The sequence below is a fragment of the Balaenoptera physalus genome (assembly GCF_965194825.1).
Source record: "Balaenoptera physalus genome assembly, chromosome: 11".
NCBI classification, from domain to species: Eukaryota; Metazoa; Chordata; class Mammalia; order Artiodactyla; family Balaenopteridae; genus Balaenoptera; species Balaenoptera physalus.
The window spans coordinates 375,219-393,757 of NC_138896.1; the positions used below are offsets into that span (position 1 = coordinate 375,219).

At 47.4% G+C, this 18,539-nt stretch overlaps 1 protein-coding gene across 3 annotated transcripts in view; it reads right to left on the minus strand.

Moving 5' to 3' along the window:
* Positions 1–5,223: 5,223 nt before the first annotated feature.
* The window catches only part of EXOC2 (exocyst complex component 2), a 155,590-nt gene continuing 142,274 nt past the window's right edge, over positions 5,224–18,539 (minus strand). The window contains exons 24-29 of one of the 3 annotated variants that reach the window (XM_082414831.1): positions 17,101–17,156; positions 15,011–15,133; positions 9,763–9,824; positions 7,530–7,589; positions 5,699–5,830; positions 5,224–5,483 (exon numbers count right to left, since the gene is read on the minus strand). In XM_082414831.1, the coding sequence (XP_082270957.1) occupies positions 5,722–5,830; positions 7,530–7,589; positions 9,763–9,824; positions 15,011–15,133; positions 17,101–17,156 (410 nt within the window). In that variant the 3' untranslated portion in view covers positions 5,224–5,483; positions 5,699–5,721. The other 2 variants (XM_082414832.1, XM_082414833.1) reach the window with 2 other exon arrangements.

Below are 18,539 nucleotides of genomic sequence, written 5' to 3' on the forward strand. Positions count from 1 at the left end.
ATGCTGTGAAGACTGTTGAAATTCTAACAGAGGATTTAGAATACTGCCTAAAGTTAGCTGTTAAAACAGTGGCAGATTTTGAGAGGACTGATTCCAATTTTGAAAGAAGTTCTACTGTGGGTCAAATGCTGTCAAACAACATTGCAGGCTACAGAGAAATCGTCCGTGAAAGGAAGAGTCAGTCCATGTGGCAAACTTCACTGTCTTATTTTAAGAAACGGCCGCAGCCACCCCAGCCTTCAGAGACCACCACCCTGATCAGCCAGCAGCCACCACCAAGCAAGGCAAGACCCTCCACCAGCGAAAAGATTATGACTTGCTGAAGGCCCAGATGATGGCTAGTGTTCTTTAGCAATAAAGTATTTTTAAATTAAGGTATGTACATTTTTAAGGTATAAATGCTATTGCACACTTATAGTGTAAACACAACTTTTATACGCATTGGGAAACCAAACAATCTGTATGACGCTTCCTTTTACTGCAGGGTCCGAAACTGAGCCCACAACATCCCCGAGGTCCGCCTGCAGGGATTCTGCTGATTGTCCATTGACATGTTCTTCTGTCCCTTGTGTTTCCTATGGATTAAGTAGCTCGATCTAGGTGTTCAAGTTTGACTTTTTGGTAAGACTTCGTCGTTGTTGTATTGTGAGACTTATTTCTAATTACGGGATAAAAGATGTTTTCTGCACACTAAGTCTGATTTGGTACCATCAGCCCCCAGAGATGGGGAGCGGTGTCATCAGAACAGGAGGCCATGGCTCCTCTCCCCTAACACTCCTTTCAGTTTTTGAAAGTTGCAGTAAATGATCATATCTTGTGAGCAACAAACCTGAAGACCATGCACATGTAAGGAGTTTGGTGTTATGATCAAACAAAACAAAAAAAACAAAAAGTTAACCTGAACTTTCAGTTACAGATGGCAGACTGAAACCACACATTAACCTTAGCTCTAACCAAAACCCTACGAAAATGACAGTGCATGTGTGTGTGTGTGTACACACAGCGTCCACACCCAGTATACACACACAGTCCATCTACTGCATACAACGGTACAGATGTAGTCATATAGAGATAGAGAGCTAACAATACAATTAAATAGATATGTATGTGTATCTGCAGAGAAAAAAGAGAACAGGAGACGAAAGAGCCACAGGAGTTTAAAAGCTGCCGAGGATACGGGTGAGTGGAAACTGATGTAGCTGACCTAAAAAAGTCAGATCCTAAACTGGCAGTATGAAAAACAAGGATGCAACCTCGTTTACACTGCAAAATTGAGCCCCAAAGGCTCAAGAACCTGTGGTGTGGGAACTCCCGAAAGCGGGGATAAAGTTGGGCTAAAGCTGAACGGTCGGCTCAAAGGCTGGTAAGAAGGAGGCAGATGTTCCCAGGGCTCCTCACCTGCCCCGCTCAGCAGAGCCAGAGCTTCCTTCTCCGCGATGGTAAACGCAGGAGCTTGTGCGATACCAGGTCCAGGTGAGAGCAGGGGTACTGCCCTGAAAACGTGACCTCCCAGCCTCCTTCCTGCTCTCGCTTCCAGACGCTGAAGGCACCTCACACCCACTTGGCATGAGATCAGAAGAACCCCCTCTGGGAAATCTGATCAGCCCCAGAGAAGTGACCTACATATATCAACTTTGGGGATTCCCCAATGAAAAGGCCCATCCAGACCACCCTAATTGAAGCCCATAGTTGATAAGCCCTTTCCACCGCAGGGAGCTTACAATCCAATTCAGCTTTATAGTGCTCTACTGCTAAATGTAAGTAGATATCCAAGCTTGCTAGAAATCTGAAGAAAGCTTATGACGTTTATTCTAATGCATAAGACAGAAGAATACAGCAAATTAGAGACTACGAAAAAGGAAAAAAAAAAACTTCTAGAAGCGTATTATTATTCCCAGAGAAATAAGAAATAAACAGGACTCTATAAAAAAGAATATTCAGGGGACAAAAACTCATTCATTAAAAACAACATAGCAGAAATAAAAACCCAACAGAAAGCCTGGACAATAAATGTAAGAGTTTCCCAGAAAGTAGGATAAAAGCAAAGAGAAAACAAGAGGGAAAAGATTTTTAAAATTTTAAAAAGGTCCAGGATAGGAGATCCTAATACTAAAAACAAAGAGAAAAAAACAAAACAAAACAAAACACACCAGGGGCAGAGGCGATTCAAAGAAATGATTCAAGACAACTTCCCAGAATCTAAAGACATTTGATTCAGCACTAGGAACCAAAAGGCATCACAACCCAGAGCAACGTCAGGAACTGAGAACTGGGAAAAGGAGACGATCCTCCAAGCAGACAGCGACGGAGCTGGGCACTGAGGTCGACGGTGCAAAGGCTCGAGGGCTGAGAAGGAGGCCTCCCAGCCAGAACCCTCACGCGGCTACTCAAGGTCTCAGACACTCACCTCCGCCCACGCTTCTCAGGGAGCTGCCAGACCAAGGAGGGACGGAGCCGCAGCAGCGGGCCGAGGCGGGGACCCGAGGGGACAGGCTGGGCGGCCTGCTGAGCCTGCTCTGGGCAAACCTGAGCACGTCTGCAAGGCCCTCCGCGGAGCTGGGGTGGAGGGGCTCTGGGGTGAGGGAAGACTACGTAGAAAACACAGCAAGGGCAGCAGCAAAGGCTCTCAGCACGTCCCTGGCTGAGGGCCCAGGAGTGGCGACCCGACAGAACTGACCGGACACCCGGAGCCCAGGAGGGGCCTGCAGGCTGACCCAGCGGCCGGTGGGCAGTCGGTGCCAAGTCTCCAGTTCCTCCAACTCCTTCCCTGCCGCTCTCTGGTCACTCCGGAAATCAGGCAACTGCCAAGCCCAGCCACCCCCTCTCCGCACTCATCCCCTGGACCCCCGGCCCGCCTGCCGGCGGCCTCTGCTCTCACCGTGATCCCGTCACTCCGTGACCGCTGTGGCTCGGCCCCACTCAAGTCCCCGTGCCTCCCTGGGCAACCAGAGTCGGCAGTGGTCTTTGTTCTCAGGGGTTGTTTGTGCCCGGCTGGAGGTTTGTAGGCAGGGAGGGCGGGCAGGGAAATTCGAGAAAAATGTGACAGAAACAACGAAAACCAGCACAATGGTCAACAGTGGCCACAGTCACAAGCCGGGACAGTCATGGTTCCAAGCTGAGGAGGACAGTGCGGCCAGCTCCAGGGCCAGCCGGTCGAGGGGCGCTCCTGGCTTTCACCAACAGGCACACCCGCAGACCCAGCTCCTGTTTGGAAAACACTTTTGTTATGTATTTATCACCTGGCCAGGCACAAAAAGGCTTTCCAGTGATACATACACTGAAACTGAATGAGAACTGCGGGTGAACAGAAAGTGAGATGACCTCAGTGCACAAAGAGCACGGTGAATCTCACATACAACAAACGTGCAGCCTGCATTTACAGCAAAGCTAAAGTCATTGAAATTGATGTTCTGTGTTACGCATACCAAACATTCAATCCGTGTTTTAGATTTCAGTGTATTTACCTTCACGACAGTACTGCTAGGTAAATGTTTTATGGCAATTACTTTAACCATGTATTAAATAAAACCTAGTTGACCCTACTTATTTTAGAACCCTCATCTTGATGTAAAAGCTGGTTCAAACACACTGTGGCTCTCATACAACCACCAGCTGCACGCCTGACAGCACATGATCAGGACAGAGACCCAGCACCGTCTTGAACCAAATCAGAGTTGGAAGTGCAAGCTCTTCAGTTCTCCTTCTTCAAGAAAACTGGGTGAAGGACGGGGACGGGACAGTGACTTGGGTGCCGCGCCCACCGCAGCGACGCTTGTCTGTGACGAGGGACTCATTTCTGGAACATGCACTTCCATGGGACACAGATACGGGGAGTCTCAGCAAGCCGAGACCACTTCCAGTACCTTCCTGGTGCTGAAGGCCAGGCCGACGTGGCTGTGCTGGACCCAAGGGCCTCTGGGTGCCTCGCGTCTTCTCGGCGCCTGTTTTCGCCTCTTGTAAATTGGCTCTGCGTCCTGCTTTACCTCAGCTTTCTTCTAACTTCACTACAGCCAGCAATCTCCTCTTAACCACTAAATCGTCCTCTGTAGCCCAAGCAGCTGTTCTTCCAGCAAGTCCTCCGTGAACGCCCTCCTTTGGGTTTCAGGTTCTTATGCTCCTAGGCTCCATTCCGAGCCACAGAAGTGCTTCCCTAGTCCTCTCTTGCTGAAGTGTTATTGTGCTTCCCTGAGCCGTGAAGTCCTCGTCTTGGCTCCTATGGGCCTGACAGGGCGGGGCCCCCAACAAGAGGTGAATCAGTGCGACTCCTGGTACTGCTTTCCAACAACGATCAGACAAACACAAGGTAAACTGGGATTTAAGCACTGGGTTGGCCCAAAAGTTCCGAACAAGCTTTTTGGCCGACCCAATATTTATTGTGAGGGTTATAACTAGACATATAAAACGTTACATAGCTAATGAAAATGCTGAGATAAAGATGCTTAGGGAAAAAATGTCAACTAACTTACATCTTGTATCAAAGACACACTCTTTATTGGCTGAAGGCTCTGCATCAGATATTTAAGATAACACAAACACTCAGGACTGCAGTTTTGTAACTTAGTTCTCAGCTCTGGTAGATACAATGGTTATTAACATGCTTAGGACAGACGACAGTCCGTATATTTCTTAATAAGCTTTACCCAGCACATCTGTACAAGGTGAAACTTTCCCTTCTAGTTGCCACGCCCCACCCCCCCAACACCGGATGCACAAACACAACAGGACGATGGACACTGCCAGACTGCAGAGTTCCCCGTATTAATACAGACCTTAATGCCAGCGTTGAAAAGGGGATTCTGTGACATCCCTGGAAAAATCTAAAACCCTGACTCAGTTTTCTGAAGCAAACGGTGTGACAAAGTCAGGTCGGGGAAGCTGACTCTGAAGGTCACGGCAGCCTGACCTGCTCTGGTAACGGTGTCAGCGGCAGCTCCCACACCTGGTGACACAGATGCCACCAGAGCAGAGCCCCCGCGGCCACCGAGCAGGCCACCCGAGGGGCTAGAAGTGGCGCGGAAGGTGCCAGAGGGACGGCGCGGGCGAGGCGCCGGGGCCCGCTGCTCCCCACGCGTGCGAGGGGGTCCTGGGGCAGGAGGCACGATGCCGTGAAGCCCACGTCAGGTTCAGGGCGAGTCACACAAAAGAGGCCCGATGTCACGAGCGCTATGAACATAGAAACCGGCAGCAGTTAACTCACGGATGGAGGACCACAAAAAGCACACCCCAAACGTGACACCTTTTTATTCAGACCACACGTGTTTCTAAAAGTCTACTTGAATCGGGAGCCACCTATATGAAATAAAGGTTTTAAGCACAGATGCACAGTTTAGGACAGCTGAAGCTCCAGATGCTCGCATGTAACTTCCTGATGAATCTCTCGTCGCTGCCCCATGTGCCCTGGAAGCTGCAGGAGGCCCCGGAAGATGCTTCGGTGTAGGCCTGAGCCGCCCGGTGTTCCGCAGCCTTCACCATGCAGCATGCAGCTACGAGAGAAAGCTCTGTGTTTTAAAAAGGTATTTTAAAGTCATACGGGGCCTAACGTAATAAAAGCGACAAAGCAAATGCTGCTTGGACATTTTACATCAGGTCATTTTGGTTGAAATAAAACATATACCAACATCTTCCTAAGCTACCAATTCAGGGGAAAGGAAAGAGAGAGAGATCGCAAGCCTAACGGGTGCTTTCCGCCCAGATATACCTGTGGGCGCTCGGGGGAGCGCGTCATCTGGAAGGCACTTGCGTCTTCACGGCAGGCGGAGGGGTGGCCTGGAAGCAGGCCAGCTGCAGGTGCACGCTGCTCCTGACCCGGCTCAGCAGCAACTCCAGCAGCCTGTGGGGAGAGGCGCTGACAGCCACGGGCGGGGCGGCGGGCGGGACCCAGACACGCTCGCCCGGTCCGGTCCCCCACACGCCCCGCCCCACAGTGCCTCCCTGGGCCAGGAAAGTCATTTATCTGTGGATTCTGGACCCGATGACAGAAATAAGCTGGCCAAAGAAGCTAGCTCAAAGGAACATATACGTACAGACGTGTTCACCTTTATACATAAAATCGCCCTTCTGTCCCCTTCCCCTAGATTAGTTATAGTTAGATGCCTCCCCCAAACAGACTGATGTTTGGGTATTTGAGCCTCTAATTTTAAACACGTCACATACACTGAAATGTACTCTTTTTGGCATCAGTTCCGTGCCCGTTGCTAAACACACCGCGGCAGCCTCACGACCCCCGCCGTCGGGGCAGAGCGGTCCCGTCACCTCCAAATCCGCCTGTGCTATCCGTCCGTCGTCACCTTTGCCCTCACCCCACCCCCTGGCAACTATTGGTCTGTTTTCTGTTCCTCTTATTTTGCATTTCTGCCTTTAACACTGGAGAAGGGGACTGAAGGGGTGAATTAAGCACGGGAACACCCAGGGTCAGTCCCAACCCCAGCAATAACCCGCCTGGCCCCTGTGCTGGCCTGGCAGAGCCACATCATTTTGGGGCCACAAGGGACCTTACTGCTCATCTGGCTCAGAGGAAGCAGCCAAGAAATGAGCTTACTGGGGTCAAGAGACTACTTCCTGGCTTAATGGCGCTCCCCGCCGATCTGCAACAGCCCCCGTACCGGCCTTCACCGGGGTGTCTGCTGCTCCTGACTCCCTCAGAAGCACTGGTCTCTTGAGACTAGCGAGCACTAGTCGCACATGTTAACGATACGTGGTTGCTTTAATCTTTCATTATGTTTACGCTAAGGGGATGCACAGGGTTTGAACCGTGTGGTCAGTGAGAGGAGCAGGAACCTAGGAGGGTCTGCCGCCCGTTCTCCCGGCCCCGTCCACATCCCCACGGGCTCCCTCTGCCCTCTGAGTGTCCACAACACCCTCTGTGCTGTCCCAGGCCACACCGAGGGCGTCATGCAGTCAGGGCTCCGTAACTGTCTGCTGTGTCAGCCAACTGCAAGGGTGAGCGGACCTCGGCCGGGCTGGGGCAGGGGCCCAGGCCGGCGGTGTTTCTGCTGTCTCAGGTGAGGGGAGGCCGGGCACTCATGACCTTTGCCTGGCCTAGACTTTGTCTCGGGTCAGAATTTCCTGTTATGTGAGTAGCAAAGTTTGAGGTCAGGCTGAGACCATTAATACAATATGAGCAAAACGTATATAACTTTATTATGTCATGTCTACAAATTTAGTCTTAATACTGCATATTATACAGAGCACAAAATGTACACTGCTGACCTACTGGAAGGAAAAAATCGTTGAGTCCTACATTTTACTATGCTGTCCTCTCTTTTATGTTTCTCGAAGTATTTCCTTAAAAATTTCAGATAATAATATAGTTTACTGAGTGAGTCAAAAGGGACTGGTACGGTCACTTAAAACAATAAAGGAACCAATTTCTGAATCGTCATAAAACCCAGGTTTTACCACCTTCTGTCGCGTGGGAGACAAGCTAACACAACGCGTACCTGAGGGCCACCGAGTACCGCCTTCCTCAAGGCCAAGTCTCCACCTGAAGAGGAGGAGTTTGGGTCCCTGAGACCAGCACCCAGACTTACTTTCTGTCCGCTCCGCTCGAGAGCTGCGGCAGGGCTTCCAGGGCCTGCTTGAAACTGGATCTGGAAGACAGACAGCATCCCAGGCAGGGACACGGCGGCCCCACCGGGAAGAGGAACGTCAGGAAAAGTGCGTCTTACATACAGAGAAACATACAGGCCGGGCAGCCAGTAGAAGCAGGGGGAAAAGTGAAAGTGAAAGTGAGGGTTTGTAGGAGCAGGGCCAGAAGAATTCAACCAGCAAATAAAACATGACTTGAAAAGCAAAGGAGAAGCTGATTTTTACACAAGGGTGCTACTCCTCGTGGTAGGTGAGAGCCTGGTGTGGAGTCATTAAATTTAAGGAGGTCTTTACTTTCAAAACAAAGCTGAAGTACATAGATGAAACAGCTGGTAAGGGAGGAAGAGGGCTAAGTAGAAACAGGGATGATCTTGTGCAACAGTATACAAAGGGGGTATTTCTAGAATTGACCTGTGCAGGGCCTGATTTCCAGCCAACCTCTTATAATAACTGAACATGTCTTAAGAGGATTTAGCTGTTATCATATTTAAAATTTGTATGATAATGGAGAGCGGTGTGCGTGTGTGTCTGTGTGTGTGTGTGTGTGTGTAATTCAACATCATTTCATTTCATGAAATGCGGAAAAGGGAGTGGATTTAAAAACCACCAATTTGGTATGTTTAACTTTTTAAAGTAGAAAGTACCAGGAAAGTTACTAAATCAAATGAAAAGCATTTTAGGGGCGATTATTTGGTAATAACTTATTTGGTAATAACTTCTATTGTTCACTAAGGAACAGTTCTTCTCATCTCTTTTTGGTTTATTACTATTGACTAAAGTAAAGAAATAAATGTAATTATTTTGACTTCAAGGTGGCCTTTGATTTTTTTCTTTTTGTAAAAACGTCTGCATCAGTGGATCAGGAAATAAACGTTTGAGCGATGTTTCTCAAACTAGGGGCAGGTATCAGAGCAACACACAGAGAGACAGCAAAGTACCAACAGGGCCCCAGAAACTGGCAGGGTGCTCAGCTGTTCCTGGTGGGGCAGGTATGGGGGGCGGTGGGGACAGGTCACAGCTTGTGGGCACTTAGTTCTCTTCCCTGACGTGGAGAGAAGTCTCTACCGCCGCCTCCACTGTCACCTGGTTTCCTGTAAACCTCTTCTCATTCGGTGAAGAGAAATGTGAGGCCACTGCTCTTTATTTTTACATCACGACCGTGAAGAAGAGGATGAAGATGACCCCACCAAGAGTTCAGTGGGTGGCTTGACATAGTTTCTCATTTAATTCCCCCAAAACTTTGCCTAGAAAGTATTATTATCTTCCTGTCACAGATGAGGAAGCTGGGCTACGAAAGGTCAAGCCAGTGGGAAAGAACACACAGGTCCGCCCTCATGCAGAGCACCTCGCCCACGGGTCCTGGGCGGGCGCTTTCTGGTGTCCATCACTCAGCACTTGGTGCAGAGCGGCAGTGGCGGGAACCAACCAGAAAGGCTCCCGCTCAGCCTCCAGAACAGAAGTAAGAGGCTAATAACCTCACGTGTTAGGAAAAAATGGAAAAGTCTTTTCAGCTGTAGCAATGACAGTCAGGATGACGGCACGAGCACACCGTCCAAAACTGGAAACGAACGGTTAAGTACATCGCACATCGTGTTTAAGCGGTTTCCCTGTGGACCCAACACTTCCCAGGCAATACTGCCAATGGGGTAAACAATCTTCTGTAGGTAGTGCTGTTTCAGTTCACCTACTGATGTTTCAATGATAGGAAATCCCGACTTTCATTCAAAACAGCTAAAAATTATCATCAAATTTCCACTACAAAATTTTGCAGAGAAACCACAAGGTCTTCCTCTTATGCTGATACTCATGATGCTTGAACTGTCCTTCAGAGTCTGTGATGAATAGACTGACTCAATTCTTATTTTCTGCTTTTCAAAAGAAGTATGCAGTGCTCTGCTACACCGCTCATGAGACTAAGACTTACCTCAGTGAATGAGAAACATGAAATTACATTAAACCTTTTTTCCTTCTGTGCTACAAAGAAGCAGTCTCTGGAGTCCTTGGCTTATTGTAGGTTTGTGCTTTTAACAAAACAACTGGTCACACATGAACTATGAGGCCATAGTCACAAGCGTCCACTGTGATCGGTCCCCTTCACCTGGGACCGCACACCTGTACGACGCGCCTTATTACAGGGGCTTTCGGAGCACTCAGCACGGCCACGGAGCATCTCACCTGCTCTCTGGCGTCAGGTGAGCAGCCACGGTGTCCCTCAGGGTGCAGATTTCAAGCCTTGCCTGGAGGTGAGAAAGAGACAGGTGACCATGGGAACTGCGTTGCCTGTCAAACAGAAACAAGGCGAGGGTCAGCCCCCAGCCTGCTCCATGCAGGGCAGACCCCCATGGCCACAGTGGCACCTCGTTACGAGTGAGCAGACCTTCTAAATCAGCCCAAAGAAACAGGCCACAACAAAGTTCCCTTTCACTGAAAACTGTCTGAGAGTCAAGTCTGACTGTGTGGAGGCAGGGGTCCTGCTCTGAAAGGTAGGGACTGTGCCAGGGCCGTCCAGCCACCAGACGTCACCATCCAACCAGTGCCTCCCCTGGTCTCTCTGGGGAGGAAGTGGAGTCTCACTGTCCCGAGACTGACAGGAGGTGGAAGGACGTGGGCTGCCACACTGCCTCCTGCCCTGCCCTTCCAGGCTCCACGACGCTAACCTCAGAGCTAAGCTCTGCAGACTCAGGGCAGCGCTATGAAAGTCACAGCTGGCTTTTCTCTTTCCTTTTTTCTTTTTAAAAACAAAACTTGACAAGTTGATCCTAGACAAAACAATATGGAAACGGAATAGCACAGTTGGAGAAACTCAGACCTTCTGATTTCAAAACTTACTGCAAAGCTACCATAATCCAAACAGTGTGGCACTGGCACATGGACAGGATCAACAGGAACACAGCTGCGTGCCCAGAAACAAACCCTTACATTTACGATCAGCTGACTTTCAACAAGGTGCCGAGACCATTCGGTGGGAGAGGTGGTCTCTCCAACACATGGTGCTAGGGACAGCTGGACAACTGGACGTCCACACTCAAAAGGAAAGAAGGTGGGTCCCTTCCTTAAAAACTAACTCAGAATGGATCACAGACCTAAATGTAAGTGAAAAAACTATAAAACCCTTAGAAGAAAACAGGAGTAAACCTCTGTGACATTAGGCTAGGCCTGCCTTCTTAGGAATGACAATAGAAGTACAAGTGACAAAAGAAAAATTAGATAATTTGGGCTTCATCAAAATCAAAACATTCTGTGCTGCAAAGGACACCATCACAAAAGTGACAACCCCACAGAATGAGATACTGTTTCACACACATGGGGACGGCTACGACCAACCAGACGGTCACAGGTGCCAACGAGGATGTGGAGAATTTGGAAACCTCATACACTGCTGGTAGGAAAGCACGTGGTATAGCTACTTGGAAAACAGTCTGGCAGTTCATCAAAAGACTAAACACAGAGTAGCCATATAACCTAGTGATTCCAGTCCCGGGTGTATCCCCAAGAGAAATGAGAACACGTGTCCACAGAAAACTTGTACACAAGTGTTCACAGAACCTTTCTTTGTATCAGCCAAAAAGTGCAAACCGAAATGTCCATCAAATGATGAGTGAACAAATAAAATGTGGCATATCGATACAATGGAACGTTGTTCAGCCACAACAAGGCATGACACAGGCTGCAACAGGGACGAACCTTGCAAGCATTATGCTCAGTGAAAGAAGCCAGTCACAAAAAGCCATATTCTATGACCCCACTTATATGAAATTTTCAGAAGAGGCAAACCAGAGACAGAAAGCAGACAGGTGCTTGTCAGTGGCTGGGGTGGGGGCTGGGAGGGACGTGGACGGTGACCGCTAACGGGGCTGAGGTTTCTCTCTGGGGTGATGCAGCATTCCACAGTGGATTGTGGTGACGGACTGCACAACTCTGTGAACACAGCAGAAGAAAATCCACTGAATTGTACTCTTTTTATCTTGCAGACGCACGGTACGGCAAATGAATTTCATCTGCGTAAGACTTTTAAGAAAAAACAGGCTAACCTAACGCTTCTACCTCTTGGCAAGGGTGGAGAGGGTGTGCTCTGCATACAGCTTGCTGCCCTCGGAGCCCTAGGGCCCCCAGCGAGGACACCCTCCTTCACCTCAGGTACCGCAGTGTGCGCGCTGCCCAGGAGACTGTTTCAAAGACACGGCCCTCACCTCTAGGTGTGCACAGAACACAAACAACAGTGAAAGACATGGCTAGTTTTTAAATTAACCAATCAAGATAAAAGCTGACTTACATAAGATACAGTACGTTCAGTGAAATGTTCAGTTTGGAAAGCAATTGTTTGGTTTCATTTTTCAGGGGTTTAGAAGCCTGAAACAGTTTGTAACGAGAAAGTGTAGATATGACAATTTGTCTCTCTTGTGTATATTCTAGTGTATATAAAAACGAACCTACAAGGAAAATATCAAAGAGAAAAAACAAGGTAGAACTTTCGGCTGAATATTTTAGGAGAAGGATTAAATCACTGTAAAACTAGTATCTGCTAGAAATTTTATTCAAACAAAGTGATAAGGAATTAACCTATGAATTATGCCAATTGTAAAAGCTGTGATTATTTATACAAAACACATGCACCGTTTGCCAGAAAACGCCCCTGCCGGCGGCTCTCGGGAAGGTCTGAGGCTGATGGCTGGGCCAACCCTTCACGCGGGCCTCGCAGTGCCATCTGATCAGGAGGAGGTCACACACAGGCATCCCCAACGGCAGTGGCCAACGTTTCACAACACAACTGACGCCAGTCTCCAGGAGGCACGAAGCACAGGAGGCCGGGCCTCCAGCCGGTTCCGACGTCTCTTTCTGCCCATTCCTGCTGACCCTCCGGCGAGAGGAACTCAGTCATCAGCTAAATGGGCTGCAGAAAAAATCTGCAGGGAGGGGAGCTTTTTGTTGTAATTCCAGGACCGCCTAGGCCCAAAGCAGCTACTGCCAACTTCCTTTTAATTCATCTTCACATACACAATTCCTGTTACTGATCTCCTCCTGCACAACTCTTAGAACAGCCATGATCATGGAAATATTATGAAGTTTCTGTGACGGATTTTCCCCTCGCCAGCTTGCCAGGTCAACACACATGCTCAATCCCTTTCACCCTGCGTTTCTGTGTGAACTTTTTCAAGTGCAGAGACTCTGGGAGAACTTTACAGCGAGCACCTGTGCAGCACAGACTCCGCCGCCAACGTTCTCCACAGCACACGCATCTGCCACAGGCGTCACTGCCTGGAGCAGGCTGTTGCAACTTTTTCGATTCTTTGAGTTAAAACTTACACACTGCACAATGGACAAATCTCCGAGTGCACATCTGGTGAGTTCGGGCTGCTGCACACGCTGTGTGCGGGAACCATCCCGAGGGGTAGGACCACCGCCTGCAGAGCCCCCTCAGCTCCCCCACCGGTGTCAACCACCCAGGGGACAGCGTCGTCCTGGGGTTTTCACCACGAAAATGATATCCATCCAGTACAAGGCCCCCTTCACGTGGCTTCCCTGACGCTGAACGGTAATTGTTTTATGGATCCACCATCTTTTTGTTTACCCTATTGATGGACACCTGGGCTGTTTGCGGTGTTCGGCTGGGTACGTGTATACTTAGTTTTTAAAGAAACTGTAAGAACTTTTCCCGAAGCAGCGGTACTATTTCACACTCCTGCCAACGCGTGAGAACTCGTTTCTCTACAGTCTTGCCAAAACTGGGTGTTTTCAGTCTTTAATTTTCTTCTTCCTGCTGGATGGGAACTCACTGTTGTGTCAGTTTTCACATCTCAAATAACTAATGATGTGGACCATCCTTCACCTGCTGATTGGACATGGAATTACATGTCCCAGGGTCCCTAGAGCTCTGTTTATTTTCTCCCAATTATTCTTCTCTCTGTTCTTCATATTGGATAACTGATGTCTGATCTACACATTCACTGATTTTTTTCTTTTGTCCTCTCTATCCTGCTGTTATTACCGTCAAGTATATTTTAAAATATTAATGTATTATACTTTCCTACTCCAGAATTTCTACTTAGTTCCTATTTTAGGGCTTCTATTTTTCTGCTGCGATTCCCTGTCTGTTCATTCATTAGGAGCATAGTCTCCTTTACATCACTGAACACAGCTGCTTTAAAATCCTTGTCTGATTTCTAACAACTGGGTCATCTCAGGGCTGGTCTCAGTTGATTGTCTTTTCTACTGAGAATGGGTCATGTTTTCCTGTTTTGTTTTGCTTGTGCATTTCAACTAAATTTGGATTGTATCCTGGACATTGTGAATGTTATCTTGAGAAGATACTGGGTTCTATAATATGCTTCTGAAGAGCTGATTTTTGTTTATTTTAACAAGCAATAAACGTATCTGGACTCCAACTGTAAACTCTCGGCTCTGGGGCAGCTTTTCAGTTCTTACTTCGGTTCTTGCCTTATGTGGGCTGGAGTGGAGTTTGACCAGGCGTGTGGTTTAGGGGCCAACTAGAGACCCAGGCAGTGTATACACAGAACTTACGGCTCCTGCTTTCTGCCCCCTGGGATACTCCCTTGCTTTCCTGTAGTTGTGGCTGCCCTGAAGCCTATTCTTCTAAACGGAAAGACAACAGGTTTTGTGCAGTTTTAGTTTCCCCTGGGCCTGCATTCAGGCCAAAATCCATAAAAAGTGAGGAATTCACCCAAGTGCCATTTCTTGCAGAATCAGCCACTCACGTTCACTCTCTAGAGTCTTCAGGTTTTTGTTTTTACATTTTTTATTTTTATATATTATTCAGGATTACAGTTGTTATCTGTAGGGGGTTGGCCTGATAGGAGGTCCTCAGCCATTACTAGAAGCAAAACTTCTGGTACTTTAAGGAGACACCCTCACAATGCCCTTGGGCATGAGGTCCTACAGGGGGGCTCACGCCCCAATAGGCCTGCACACCCTGGTTCCTACCGATCGGGCTACAGGCAAACCAAGGCTCACCTGACTTACAGAAGTCACCTTTGCTATTGTAATTACGTAATTTAAGTAAATACAACATAAACCAATGGAATACGAGTAGAAAAAACCAGTTATTTGTTGTTTCTATGCAAACTGCATTGAATGCTTTGGAAAGACTATTTACAAGGAAGTTTCTAAAAATTTCCTGTTAAATTGAATGTGGTGAAGACAACTGTAAAACAGAAAAAATCACAGAACTTCAGAAGGAATCTGCATTCAGATAGTTTCACAAGAGTCATTGTACTCTAAAAGGACAGGAACTCTGGAACTGTCGACCTCCTGGATATGGCTCACACAGGAGACCATGTAGCTCTCCAACCAGCAGATCCACAGAAAAACACGAAGCCTGTCTGGACCTCCTGAGACTGATGACTGAAAACACATCTCTGTGTTTTCAAACAACTAAGTTAAACACAGAACTGAGCGGCTGTGGTACCTGCAATGCTCCGTTTTTGCTGAAGGATGAGACGCACTGCATCAGCCTACTCAGCTCTTCAGAAACTGCTTCCACCACCCTGGACAGCACCCGAGGCACCAGGTCTTTGGAAATAGTGAACACCTGATAGAAGGTTGAAAATAAGAAGAAACGATGCATTACGAGGACTTTCCTTGACCAGAACTTGTTAAAAACAAAGGGATGCACGTAGCAAAACAACCCCCAGGTCTCCTAAGCTCTATTTCTGCAGGATCAGAATTAACGAAGGAAAGGCAGACACGGGCTTGCACACAAGCTGTATTCACTGATTCGTGACAAAAAACATTCCTCTTAAAAAATATTGGCGAACGTAGTTTTGAAAGGTATTGTTGATGGTGACAAACTGAAATAGTTTTAAAGATTTCTTCCTCCTCTACCCTTTTCACAACAAGAAATACGATTTCTAAAGAGGAAATTATAGAAACATACTGGGTCAGACTCTCCTTGGGTCAAAACAAATGCTACTTCATACTGGATACATTATTCTGTATTGGCCAACAGAGTTCCCGATTTTACTCTTTGCTGAATTAAATATATATATTTCCTTTCATTTGACAAAAACATTGTTTTCAAGCTTTGAATTTTGATATTTTCAAACTAACAGTTTGGACATCTGGACATTTGGTGAAACATATTACTATCCTGATTTGTAAGTTAAACTAAATCGTATTTTCTTTTTAGCTTTTCCTTTTTTCAGATTCAATCACTAGTGTTAAAACTTTGGGTCAACCCAAACATAACCTGAGTACTGAAGAAAATTTGGGGCAAGCTAAGATCATGTGGGAATAGTAAATAGTAAATGTTAAGTACAAAATTCTGCTTTCAGCCACTGGGATATATTAAAAAGGGCCTTGAAAAGCCTAATACAAACAATGTCATGGTTATCGACCGACAGCGGACGTTACTCAAAGCTGCCTCAGTGGGAATCACCATCATCACTAAAATGCCCACATATCCTGCAGCTCCTCTGATTACCACCTGCCCACCTACGACGGAAATGTCTCCACTGCCTGATGATTTAATGTTGCACTCTAACTTTATCGGAAGCTAAACCTAACAAAAAAGTGTTTTTATATGTCTTTGATAAAATCAGGGTTGAAAGTATATCACTCATCATAAAAATATGTGCATGGTAAATTCCTGCCTGAGTCAAATCACATAGAAACTTTACTTTATGGAGAAACATGTATGCTCTGCCTCACGAGGAAATGGAAATTACAAGACACCCCACTCCGCTTTCTGCTCTGGCTGCTTCAGACTCAGAGCCAGGTGGAGGCTGCAATCTGCGTCCTCTGCTTGCTCTTCTGCTTCAGCCTTAATGACCCACATTCCTCCAGTTCACCTTGGTAACCCAGGCAGCACGTGCGCCTGTGGAGGGTGACGTAACCTGACACCCCCCGATGCACCTGCCCCAGACGCAGACACTCAGAAGGTTCTCGAGCAGCGGTCAACTGCGCCTGAAATCTTCTACTGAGAACTTCTATGCTGGGCCCATTTCATCTGGTGGACAATAGTCCACTGGCCGCAGCCAACCTGAAAGTCCAAGACTGCGGAATTACAAAGGCAGTCACAGCAGGGACAACTGTGGGACACTAAGCAGGAAGTGCCATGGGAGGGCAGGCTGGGTGTGACCAGCAGCACCAACGTCCAGGGGCACCTCTGTGAGCCGCTGAGGGGAGGCCGCCACCGAACTTCTTTCCAACACGCCCCACAGCTGCGAGACTAAGATGTCAGCGCTTATTTGTACACTGGTTAAAAACAGGGCAAGGAATTTTCCAAGTTAGGGAAAAACATCCTTTCAATCTCTCTTCTCTTTACCTTTCAAATATTCATGAGTTTAGTTTTAATTATGAGAAAAAAAATACCCTATTTCAGAAAAAGACTCTCACAGATAAAACACACACGTGTGTGCGCTGAAACCAGAGTTGTATTTTATTTACACCAAAGATACATTCTGAAGGGAAAAAGACAACCATAAAACCCATCGAACTGGCCTCCTCTTCTTTTCTCCAGTTACCCACGTCCCTCAGGAATAGCTAAGGACGGCTTACCTCTGCATGCACAGCAATTATATTCACCAATGCTTCTTTTAAGTAGTTTCTGACACCTGAAACCAGATGGGGGAGGGAAAGGCATTTAGTGAGACACGCGTGTGGGCGCTGCTGTGGCTGCACCTGCCTTGCACCTTCCAGGAGAGACAGAGGGCAGCACAGGCCCGAGCACCGGAGAGCCCAATGGCCCGAGGGCTACGTTCAGTCAAGTTATTCTAAAAAAAGGTTAAATTAATTAGGAGTTTTCTTTCATTGTTTTTCCATTTCTGTCATTGTTCTGTTCTCTGTAATTGCTGATCAGTCTGCTTCAAAAGTGAAATTTAAAACTGCCCTTCAGTTTCTTCATACACATATTCTTCATACGTGTACACACACACACACACCCCCGACACCCCCCAGACAAAAACCAGAGGACAGAAGGAGGATATTTACCGAAGCTTATGAAACATATGCTAAACATCTACTATAGCATCGTACTTCCAAATGTAAAAGTCGAATTATTATGCAGAATGACTATTTTGATCTTAAAAAATTAGTTCTGGGCGAAACTTCTGAAAAAGACACACTCCAACCTGATTCTGTAAAGCAAGTTAGAGACTGGACAAACCCACGACTTCAGGATGGCATGGCTGCCCTCCAGGGCGGGCGCACACAAGAGGGCAGAGCGCGGTCTGCAGGCAGGGGGCGTGGGTCCAGTCCAGCCTCCTCTCCACAAGCGGTGACCTGCGGCAGGAAGACAGGGACCCCGCTTCGTCTTCTGTCGACAAGAGTGTGAGAGCGCACCCCTGTGCGGAGCTGCAGTGAGGGGGTCCTGGCGTTCACAGGGCTCCTTAAGAGCTTCATCGCTATTTGCAAGGAAAAAAAATATAAAAACAAAATGCTGCTTTATTGTAACTCCAAAACAATGGCTTTCACTTGGAGTGGAATTAATATCTCAGGATTCCTTCTAGAATTAATTGCACAAACTGACAATTCCTTCTCTACAAAACAGAAAATTCTACTGTATTGCAAAATCATGATGATGTTGAGGAGGCTCTTTTCCCATAATGTCGTCCAAGCTACTGATTATTTAGGAAAGTTGAACTGCAATCACCTTGTTGACCTGGCATCTGCAGATTCTCAATACACAGTCAGCTTCTGGTTCCGCCATGTACCATGGTGTGTAAGGAGGCACACGGCTTTTCTTTTGAGGAGCCAACCTCATCAATATTTCTTGGGGATATGGAGGTCCAGATGTTTTTAATTCTATTTTGCTGACGGAGTAACTGAGAAAACTGGTTGAAGAATAATTAAATACAATCCAGAAATAGGTCGATTCTTCCTGAGAGCAAGTACAGCTGCAGAGTAACAAGTCTTCATATCAGCAAAGGTGGAACACGTGACTTGTGCTGACGACCAGGAAAGCTTTCTGCCCGCGAGAGGAGGGATGTCCCCCAGGG